Source organism: Oncorhynchus kisutch, linkage group LG4, assembly GCF_002021735.2.
Source record: "Oncorhynchus kisutch isolate 150728-3 linkage group LG4, Okis_V2, whole genome shotgun sequence".
Lineage (NCBI taxonomy): Eukaryota > Metazoa > Chordata > Actinopteri > Salmoniformes > Salmonidae > Oncorhynchus > Oncorhynchus kisutch.
In genome coordinates, this window is record NC_034177.2 from 50,101 (window position 1) to 62,444 (window position 12,344).

General features: G+C 40.1%; 1 protein-coding gene across 1 annotated transcript in view; it reads left to right on the plus strand.

Moving 5' to 3' along the window:
- Positions 1–3,830, plus strand: part of LOC109876561 (claudin-34-like) — a 28,532-nt gene extending 24,702 nt beyond the window's left edge. Inside the window, exon 2 of the mRNA XM_020468968.2 lies at positions 2,332–3,830. Within this exon, the coding sequence (XP_020324557.1) occupies positions 2,462–3,202 (741 nt within the window). The 5' untranslated portion in view covers positions 2,332–2,461 and the 3' untranslated portion in view covers positions 3,203–3,830. The remainder of the gene's footprint in view (positions 1–2,331) is intronic.
- The last annotated feature ends 8,514 nt before the right edge of the window (positions 3,831–12,344 follow it).

The following is a 12,344-nucleotide window of genomic DNA, read 5'->3' on the forward strand; positions in this document are numbered from 1 at the left end:
CAGTATAAGCAGAAGCATTCACTGTGAAAGTTGATACATGTAGGCCCTTCATATATAGGCTAAGCCCAGCACTTTTTTAAAGCATTCATTTATGAAGTCAGTTATTGTTTTTTTGCTCAAATGAACCCAATCACAAAAATGATATTCCATGTCGAGTGCAGAAGTTAGCAGCTAACAGCTAGCAGCTAACAGCTAGCAGCTAACAGCTAGCAGCTAACAGCTAGCAGCTAACAGCTAGCAGCTAACAGCTAGCAGCTAACAGCTAGCAGCTAACAGCTAACAGCTAGCAGCTAGCCAGACCGATAACTACAACACTTGAATTTGGAACTAGATTTCCTGTCTTCAAATCAAATCAAATCAAATCAAATGTATTTATATAGCCCTTCGTACATCAGCTGATATCTCAAAGTGCTGTACAGAAACCCAGCCTAAAACCCCAAACAGCAAGCAATGCAGGTGTAGAAGCACGGTGGCTAGGAAAAACTCCCTAGAAAGGCCAATACCTAGGAAGAAACCTAGAGAGGAACCAGGCTATGTGGGGTGGCCAGTCCTCTTCTGGCTGTGCCGGGTGGAGATTATAACAGAACATGGCCAAGATGTTCAAATGTTCATAAATGACCAGCATGGTCGAATAATAATAATAAGGCAGAACAGTTGAAACTGGAGCAGCAGCACAGTCAGGTGGAAGTTGAAACTGGAGCAGCAGCATGGCCAGGTGGACTGGGGACAGCAAGGAGTCATCATGTCAGGTAGTCCTGGGGCATGGTCCTAGGGCTCAGGTCAGTTGAAACTGGAACAGCAGCATGGCCAGGTGGACTGGGGACAGCAAGGAGTCATCATGTCAGGTAGTCCTGGGGCATGGTCCTAGGGCTCAGGTCCTCCGAGAGAGAGAAAGAAAGAGAGAAGGAGAGAATTAGAGAACGCACACTTAGATTCACACAGGACACCGAATAGGACAGGAGAAGTACTCCAGATATAACAAACTGACCTGACTGTCTTAATCCATTAGCTCTTTCTCTCCACTAGGTGGCAGTATTTACCCTTACAAATCTACTATTCCCGATAGAAATAACACCATTGTTCATACATTGTAATGTATAAATTGATAAGAGCTAGGTAAATGAGTCATCCGTTTGGAAAAAGGAATTGTAAATACAAATATAGCAATTGTTTTAGATGATCTTTCCTCCTATGATTACTGAAGACGAATGTCAAACCAGTCATGTGGAAGGAAACTGAAAATCATATCTATATGACATATATTGCCTCCACAGTGAAGTACAGTAGGCTATAAATGGCGGGGATTACATCTGATGACCCAAGCTATAGGCTTCTCTAGTGCTGAACCCACCGAGTTGATGTATGCTCTCTAGAATGTTTTAATTATATGCCCAGGCTTTCTGTAGTTTAAAAAGATAATTTGTATAATGTTAAATATTAGTCACCATCAGTAATACCCACATACAATTATAACTGTCACTCTCGTGTTAGTTTCCTTCAATTTGTTGCTTACATTTTGTATCATTCCAATCCATTTCGTTTACCTTTCTTTCTTCGGTCACAAGTTGTTCCTGAGGGTCGCTAGCAATATTGAATCATATTAGGCTAAAGTTGTGTAATAATTTGATACATGTAGCCTATTTGAATCATTATGGAACTCAGACCACACTTAGCTGTTTGGATTCTGCCACACAGTTCATGACGAATGGACCGTTGTCATACATTTCCGTGATTAGTGAGGATAAGGGTAGATTTATTGGACTATTGTTCAACCCCTATTGTACACTTTTTTCACCTTCAAATATTTAATAGATTGAACTTCAATAACTTTCAGGATGAATCACACCACTGTATTTTTTTATTCATCAATATATTTTGTGCATAAAGTCTTAGAAATATAAATCTATAAATCTGTTTAGGGTTTGTAAATACTTTCCTCACCCTAAATAATCTACAATCTATTCTAAATCTACCAGTTGGTGTGGAAACTAAGACAAATATGCATATATTTACAATAGATTGCTTTCTTTCTTTGATTCCTAATATTCAAAACCAGTTCTGTCGATATATTCTAGTGTTGAATGAAAACTTCACAAGAAAATATGTTGACCAGCAAATAGGAGGGTTTTCAGAGGTTGAATGAAATGTATTCATTGTGTGCAAGGGAGCACCACCTGCAGAGCGTGTTACGCACCTGCATAAGGTAAGTCTGAATACCAACTACTGAGAAGTGTGTAGGACACTTTTCCTAAGTCTGAATCGGCCCCTTTGGTGATATACTGTGGGAAATGCTCTACACTACATGTGGATCTAATATGTTTCTCTCATCAGGTTTCATGGGACCAGAGAAGCTGCAGAACTCTGCAGTGGTATTTGAGTTGACCGGCTGTGGGCAGGAGGACTGAGTCAGGAGTCCATCTTAAACCCAGATCATTGACGTAACCAACCCTCTGACAGGGTCATGGTGTACCTGGCCCACACGGTTCACTGGCAGTTCCTGGGCCTAGTGATTGGCTGTGTAGGCTGGATCCTGACCATGGCCACCGCGGGCCACAACGAGTGGAGGCTGTGGTATGTAGAGGACGTCTCCGTGGTAAACTCTGGCGTGGCCTGGGTGGGCGTGTGGCGGGCGTGTTTCTACAGCCACACTCTACCCGACTCAGAGTTCTGCCAGCCAATCAGCATTGCCGATCTGTTTGTTCCTGTGGAGATCTCCGTGGCACAGGTGGTCATCATGGTAGCAGTGATAACTGGACTCTTGGGAAACATCCTTGGTGCGTACGCAGTGAGGAACATCTATTTTGGTCAGAAGACTCATGACTTTATCAGACTGATGTTCTCAGGGGCCGGGGGGCTGTACGTCCTGACAGGGGTCAGCTTTCTGGTCCCTCTAGTCTGGAACGTGAAATCTGTCCTGACTAATCAGACTGTAGCATTCCCCCCAGAGTTCCACCTCCCTCCTGCCCCCCTCAGACAGGAAGTGGGCGGAGCTATCTGGATGGGGGTCGGTGCTTCGATCTTCCTTATCTTTGGCGGTCTCCTATTCCTCTGCTACAGGTATGTTGTCAGGGCTAAGCCAGTCAGTGGAGAGAACGACAAGGACCCTCTACATGGGCCACCCATAAGACTAAAGTCTATATTAGAGAATGGAGACAAGGAGACCAGAGACAACCCTGCCTTCCAGGCTGATGAAGACTTTTAGGGCAGAGGGCAGACAAACAGGCACTTGTAAACTCCCCGTCGTGGATTTAAAAGCATAGAATTGGTTTCAGCATTGGCTGGAGAGAGTTTCTGCCATTGTTTAATACATGCAAGAAAGTGAGGAAGTACACACTTTGGGAGAAGGGTGGGGAATCCGAATTCAACCATAAAACACTGGAAAACAGAACCATAGAACCCCTTCTCTCTGTGAAATTATAATTTTAGCGTGATTGTTGAAGTTTAGAGTACAGCTTTGACAAGTGCATAGACGCAGTGATCTATATTTTGGTCTCTGATAAATGTGACTAATGAAAACTGCAATTGTTTTGATTGATTGTATATATTTGCAACCTAATTTATTTGAAATGTTGTAACTGTAATTTTGTAGTGATCATGCTTGAACTGTTGTTCTTGAGGCACCATTACAAATGAGACCTTGATCTCAATGGATTCCGCAGTTAAACAATAATAATAAAATGAAATGAACATGACAAAGTTCATGAAATCCTTGGAATATCATCATGTGTAAAATAACTTTTTTTTAAATGTAAGTGAAAAGAATGTGGCAGCTGTACTGTATTGTTACTGCATATCATTTCATAATAAATAGATGTTTTATATTGAAATCACTTCCTGCTATGTTGCTCCTGTTGCTGGACCCCTGCCGTGAATGAAATTAACTTTACAGCACCTCTCAGTGTGGTGCCAAAACTTCATACCCAGCTCTCTGGGGCTGCGTCTCTATTCCCTATGGCACCCTATTCCCAATATAGCGCACAACATTTGACCAGAGCTCTATGTAAAAAGTTGTGCACTATAAAGTGATTAGTGTGGAATTTGAGGCACACAGTGATACTCCTTTATACTGCAGCAGTCAAATTGTAATCTGTTGAGAATGGAATACTGGTTTTGACAAATCTCAGTGGGAGTTAGTTATGTGATTCTTCTTAAAAAATGAGTTAATCCAGGGAAATTAATTTTTTAATTAGATTAGATTTTATTTCTCAGCTGGAGTTTAGGTATTCTGAATTAACGTAGTCCAAGGAGGGCTCTCTCTCTCAATTTCAATTTAATGGGCTTTATTGGGTAGCCTAGTGGTTAGTGTGTTGGATTAGTAACCGGAAGGTTGTGAGTTCAAACCCCTGAGCTGACAAGGTACAAATCTGTCGTTCTGCCCCTGAACAGGCAGTTAACCCACTTAACCCAGTTAACCCAGGCCGTCATTGAAAATAAGAATGTGTTCTTAACTGACTTGCCTGGTTAAATAAAGGTAAAATAAAAAACATATGTTTACATTGCCAAAGCAAGTTTTCTTTAATTATTATTATTATTATTTGTAATTTTTTGGGTATTTCTCTTAGAACTGCATTGTTGGTTAAGGCTTGTCAGTCAGCATTTCACTGTAATATTTGGCGCATGTGTCAAATATAATTAGATTTTAAATAGATAATAAACAAAAGTGTAATAAACAATAAAAAATGAACAGTAAACATTACCCTCACAAAAGTTCCAAAATAATAAAGACATTTCAAATGTCATATTATGTCTATATACAGTGTTGTAATGATGTAATTACAAAAGGGAAAATTAACATAAATATAGGTTGTATTTACAAAGGTGTTTGTTCTTCACTGGTTGCCCTTTTCTTGTGGCAACAGGTCCAATCAAATCTAATTTTATTTGTCACATACAACAACCTTTCAGTGAAATGCTAACTGACAAGCCCTAAATCAACAATGCAGTTCAAGGTCACAAATCTTGCTGCTGTGATGGCACTCTGGTATTTCACTCAATAGATATGGGAGTTTATCAAAATTGTATTTGTTTTGGAATTCTTTGTGGATCTGTGTAATCTGAGGGAGATATGTGTCTCTAATATGGTCGTACATTTGGCAGGAGGTTAGGAAATGCAGCTCAGTTTCCACCTCATTGTGTGGGCAGTGTCCACATAGCCTGTCTTCTCTTGAGAGCCAGGTCTGCCAACCACGGCCTCTCTCAATAGCAAGGCTATGCTCACTGAGTCTGTACATAGTCAAAGCTTTACTTAAGTTTGGGTCAGTTACAGTGGTCAGGAATTCTGCCACTGTGTACTCACTGTTTAGGGCCAAATAGCCTTCTAGTAAAAAATGTCCAACGTGTCAAATTATCTTTTTGTTTTGTCATGATTTGGTTGGGTCTAATTGTGTTGCTGTCCTGGGGCTCTGTGGGGTGTGTTTGTGAACAGAGCCACAGGACCAGCTTGCTTTACTCTTATCCAGGTTCATCTCTCTGAAGGTGATGGCTTTCTTATGGAAGGTTTGGGAGTCGGTGGCTATAGAATTTATTGTCTCTTTTCTGGATTTAGATAATTAGTGGGTATCGGCCTAATCCTGCTCTGCATGCATTATTTGGCTATTTACGTTTTACACTGCAGATATTTTTGCAGAATTCTGCATGTAGAGTGACATTTTGGTGTTTGTCCCATTTTGTGAGTTCTTGGTTTGTGAGCGGACCCCAGACCTCACAATGATAAAGGGCAATGGGTTTTATAACTGACTCCAGAATTTATAGCCAGATCCGAATTGGTATTATTTTATGTTCCTTTTGATGGAGTAGAAGGAAGGCCCTTCTTGCCTTGTCTCTCAGATCGTTCACAGCTTTGTGGAAGTTACCTGTGGCGCTGATCTTTAGTGTCCTCTATAGCGCAACGGTGTCTAGATGGAATTTGTATTGGTGGTCCTGGCAACTGGACTTTAAAAAATCCTTTATACTCCATCTATCTGTATCCCCTCATCTATAAGTCCACAGACTGAATACTTTATACTCATCTATCTGTATCCCCTCATCTATAAGCCCACAGACTGAATAATTTATACTCCATCTATCTGTGTCCCCTCATCTATAAGCCCACAGACTGAATACTTTATACTCAATCTATCTCTATCCCCTCATCTATAAGCCCACAGACTGAATCCTTTATACTCTATCTATCTGTGTCCCCTCATCTATAAGCCCACAGACTGAATACTTTATACTCCATCTATCTGTGTCCCCTCATCTATAAACCCACAGACTGAATACTTTATACTCCATCTATCTGTGTCCCCTCATCTATAAGACCACAGACTGAATCCTTTATACTCCATCTATCTGTGTTCCCTCATCTATAAGCCCACAGACTGAATACAATATACTCCATCTATCTGTATCCCCTCATCTATAAGCCCACAGACTGAATATTTTATACTCCATCTATCTGTGTCGACTCATCTATAAGCCCACAGACTGAATACTTTATACTCCATCTATCTGTATCCCCTCGTCTATAAGACCACAGACTGAATCCGTTATACTCATCTATCTGTATCCCCTCATCTATAAGCTCACAGACTGAAAACTTTATACTCCTTTTATCTGTATCCCCTCATCTATAAGCCCACAGACTGAAAACTTTATACACCATATATCTGTATCCCCTCATCTATAAGCCCACATACTGTATACTTTATACTCCATCTATCTGTATCCCCTCATCTATAAGCCCACAGACTGAATACAATATACTCCATATATCTGTGTCCCCTCAGCTATAAGCCCACAGACTGAAAATGTTATATTCCATCTATCTGTGTCCCCTCATCTATAAGCCCACAGACTGAATACTTTATACTCCATCTATCTGTGTCCCCTCACTGTATCCCCTCATCTCTAAGCCCACAGACTGAATACTTTATACTCCATCTATCTGTGTCCCCTCATCTATAAGCCCACAGATTGAAAACTTTATACTCCATCTATCTGTATCCCCTCATCTATAAGCCCACAGACTGAATACTTTATACTCCATCTATCTGTCCCCTCATCTATAAGCCCACAGACTGAATACTTTATACTCCATCTATCTGTATCCCCTCATCTATAAGCCCACAGACTGAATCCTTTATACTCTATCTATCTGTGTCCCCTCATCTATAAGCCCACAGACTGAATACAATATACTCCATCTATCTGTATCCCCTCATCTATAAGCCCACAGACTGAATATTTTATACTCTATATATCTGTATCCCCTCATCTATAAGCCCACAGACTGAATATTTTATACTCCATCTATCTGTGTCGACTCATCTATAAGCCCACAGACTGAATACTTTATACTCCATCTATCTGTATCCCCTCATCTATAAGACCACAGACTGAATCCTTTATACTCATCTATCTGTATCCCCTCATCTATAAGCTCACAGACTGAAAACTTTATACTCCTTTTATCTGTATCCCCTCATCTATAAGCCCACAGACTGAATACTTTATACTCCATCTATCTGTGTCCCCTCATCTATAAACCCACAGACTGAATACTTTTTACTCCATCTATCTGTGTCCCCTCATCTATAAGACCACAGACTGAATCCTTTATACTCTATCTATCTGTGTCCCCTCATCTATAAGTCCACAGACTGAATATTTTAAACTCCATCTATCTGTATCCCCTCATCTATAAGCCCAAAGACTGAATATTTTATACTCCATCTATCTGTGTCGACTCATCTATAAGCCCACAGACTGAATACTTTATACTCCATCTATCTCTATCCCCTCATCTATAAGACCACAGACTGCATACTTTATACTCCATCTATCTGTGTCCCCTCACTGTATCCCCTCATCTCTAAGCCCACAGACTGAATACTTTATACTCCATCTATCTGTGTCCCCTCATCTATAAGCCCACAGATTGAAAACTTTATACTCCATCTATCTGTATCCCCTCATCTATAAGCCCACAGACTGAATACTTTATACTCCATCTATCTGTCCCCTCATCTATAAGCCCACAGACTGAATAATTTATACTCCATCTATCTGTATCCCCTCATCTATAAGCCCACAGACTGAATCCTTTATACTCTATCTATCTGTGTCCCCTCATCTATAAGCCCACAGACTGAATACAATATACTCCATCTATCTGTATCCCCTCATCTATAAGCCCACAGACTGAATATTTTATACTCCATATATCTGTATCCCCTCATCTATAAGCCCACAGACTGAATATTTTATACTCCATCTATCTGTGTCGACTCATCTATAAGCCCACAGACTGAATACTTTATACTCCATCTATCTGTATCCCCTCATCTATAAGACCACAGACTGAATCCTTTATACTCATCTATCTGTATCCCCTCATCTATAAGCTCACAGACTGAAAACTTTATACTCCTTTTATCTGTATCCCCTCATCTATAAGCCCACAGACTGAATACTTTATACTCCATCTATCTGTGTCCCCTCATCTATAAACCCACAGACTGAATACTTTATACTCCATCTATCTGTGTCCCCTCATCTATAAGACCACAGACTGAATCCTTTATACTCTATCTATCTGTGTCCCCTCATCTATAAGTCCACAGACTGAATATTTTAAACTCCATCTATCTGTATCCCCTCATCTATAAGCCCACAGACTGAATATTTTATACTCCATCTATCTGTGTCGACTCATCTATAAGCCCACAGACTGAATACTTTATACTCCATCTATCTCTATCCCCTCATCTATAAGACCACAGACTGAATCCTTTATACTCTATCTATCTGTATCCCCTCATCTATAAGCTCACAGACTGAAAACTTTATACTCCTTTTATCTGTATCCCCTCATCTATAAGCCCACAGACGGAATACTTTATACACCATATATCTGTATCCCCTCATCTATAAGCCCACATACTGTATACTTTATACTCCATCTATCTGTATCCCCTCATCTATAAGCCCACAGACTGAATACAATATACTCCATATATCTGTGTCCCCTCAGCTATAAGCCCACAGACTGAAAATGTTATATTCCATCTATCTGTGTCCCCTCATCTATAAGCCCACAGACTGAATACTTTATACTCCATCTATCTGTGTCCCCTCATCTATAAACCCACAGACTGAATACTTTATACTCCATCTATCTGTGTCCCCTCATCTATAAGACCACAGACTGAATCCTTTATACTCTATCTATCTGTGTCCCCTCATCTATAAGCCCACAGACTGAATACAATATACTCCATCTATCTGTATCCCCTCATCTATAAGCCCACGGACTGAATATTTTATACTCCATCTATCTGTGTCGACTCATCAATATGCCCACAGACTGAATACTTTATACTCCATATATCTGTGTCCCCTCAGCTATAAGCCCACAGACTGAAAATGTTATATTCCATCTATCTGTATCCCCTCATCTATAAGCCCACAGACTGAATACTTTATACTCCATCTATCTGTGTCCCCTCACTGTATCCCCTCATCTCTAAGCCCACAGACTGAATACTTTATACTCCATCTATCTGTGTCCCCTCATCTATAAGCACACAGATTGAAAACTTTATACTCCATCTATCTGTATCCCCTCATCTATAAGCCCACAGACTGAATACTTTATACTCCATCTATCTGTATTCCCTCATCTATTAGCCAACAGACTGATTACTTTATACTCCATCTATCTGTGTCGACTCATCTATAAGCCCACAGACTGAATACTTTATACTCCATCTATCTGTATCCCCTCATCTATAAGCCCACAGACGGAATACTTTATACTCCATCTATCTGTGTCCCCTCATCTATAAGCCCACAGACTGAATACTTTATACTCCATCTATCTGTATCCCCTCATCTATAAGCCCACAGACTGAATCCTTTATACTCTATCTATCTGTGTCCCCTCATCTATAAGCCCACAGACTGAATACAATATACTCCATCTATCTGTATCCCCTCATCTATAAGCCCACAGACTGAATATTTTATACTCCATCTATCTGTGTCGACTCATCTATAAGCCCACAGACTGAATACTTTATACTCCATCTATCTGTATCCCCTCATCTATAAGACCACAGACTGAATCCTTTATACTCATCTATCTGTATCCCCTTATCTATAAGCTCACAGACTGAAAACTTTATACTCCTTTTATCTGTATCCCCTCATCTATAAGCCCACAGACTGAATACTTTATACTCCATCTATCTGTATCCCCTCATCTATAAGCCCACAGACTGAATACAATATACTCCATATATCTGTGTCCCCTCAGCTATAAGCCCACAGACTGAAAATGTTATATTCCATCTATCTGTGTCCCCTCATCTATAAGCCCACAGACTGAATACTTTATACTCCATCTATCTGTGTCCCCTCATCTATAAACCCACAGACTGAATACATTATACTCCATCTATCTGTGTCCCCCCATCTATAAGACCACAGACTGAATCCTTTATACTCTATCTATCTGTGTCGACTCATCTATAAGCCCACAGACTGAATACTTTATACTCCATCTATCTGTGTCCCCTCACTGTATCCCCTCATCTCTAAGCCCACAGACTGAATACTTTATACTCCATCTATCTGTGTCCCCCCATCTATAAGACCACAGACTGAATCCTTTATACTCTATCTATCTGTGTCGACTCATCTATAAGCCCACAGACTGAATACTTTATACTCTATCTATCTGTGTCCCCTCATCTATAAGCCCACAGATTGAAAACTTTATACTCCATCTATCTGTATCCCCTCATCTATAAGCCCACAGACTGAATACTTTATACTCCATCTATCTGTATTCCCTCATCTATTAGCCAACAGACTGAATACTTTATACTCCATCTATCTGTGTCGACTCATCTATAAGCCCACAGACTGAATACTTTATACTCCATCTATCTGTATCCCCTCATCTATAAGCCCACAGACTGAATACTTTATACTCCATCTATCTGTGTCCCCTCATCTATAAGCCCACAGACTGAATACTTTATACTCCATCTATCTGTATCCCCTCATCTATAAGCCCACAGACTGAATCCTTTATACTCTATCTATCTGTGTCCTCTCATCTATAAAACCACAGACTGAATACAATATACTCCATCTATCTGTATCCCCTCATCTATAAGCCCACAGACTGAATATTTTATACTCCATCTATCTGTATCCCCTCATCTATAAGCCCACAGACTGAATATTTTATACTCCATCTATCTGTGTCGACTCATCTATAAGCCCACAGACTGAATACTTTATACTCCATCTATCTGTATCCCCTCATCTATAAGACCACAGACTGAATCCTTTATACTCATCTATCTGTATCCCCTCATCTATAAGCTCACAGACTGAAAACGTTATACTCCTTTTATCTGTATCCCCTCATCTATAAGCCCACAGACTGAATACTTTATACTCCATCTATCTGTGTCCCCTCATCTATAAACCCACAGACTGAATACTTTATACTCCATCTATCTGTGTCCCCTCATCTATAAGACCACAGACTGAATCCTTTATACTCTATCTATCTGTGTCCCCTCATCTATAAGCCCACAGACTGAATATTTTATACTCCATCTATCTGTATCCCCTCAGCTATAAGCCCACAGACTGAATATTTTATACTCCATCTATCTGTGTCGACTCATCTATAAGCCCACAGACTGAATACTTTATACTCCATATATCTGTGTCCCCTCAGCTATAAGCCCACAGACTGAAAATGTTATATTCCATCTATCTGTATCCCCTCATCTATAAGCCCACAGACTGAATACTTTATACTCCATCTATCTGTGTCCCCTCATCTATAAGCCCACAGATTGAAAACTTTATACTCCATCTATCTGTATCCCCTCATCTATAAGCCCACAGACTGAATACTTTATACTCCATCTATCTGTATTCCCTCATCTATTAGCCAACAGACTGAATACTTTATACTCCATCTATCTGTGTCGACTCATCTATAAGCCCACAGACTGAATACTTTATACTCCATCTATCTGTATCCCCTCATCTATAAGCCCACAGACTGAATACTTTATACTCCATCTATCTGTGTCCCCTCATCTATAAGCCCACAGACTGAATACTTTATACTCCATCTATCTGTATCCCCTCATCTATAAGCCCACAGACTGAATCCTTTATACTCTATCTATCTGTGTCCTCTCATCTATAAAACCACAGACTGAATACAATATACTCCATCTATCTGTATCCCCTCATCTATAAGCCCACAGACTGAATATTTTATACTCCATCTATCTGTATCCCCTCATCTATAAGCCCACAGACTGAAT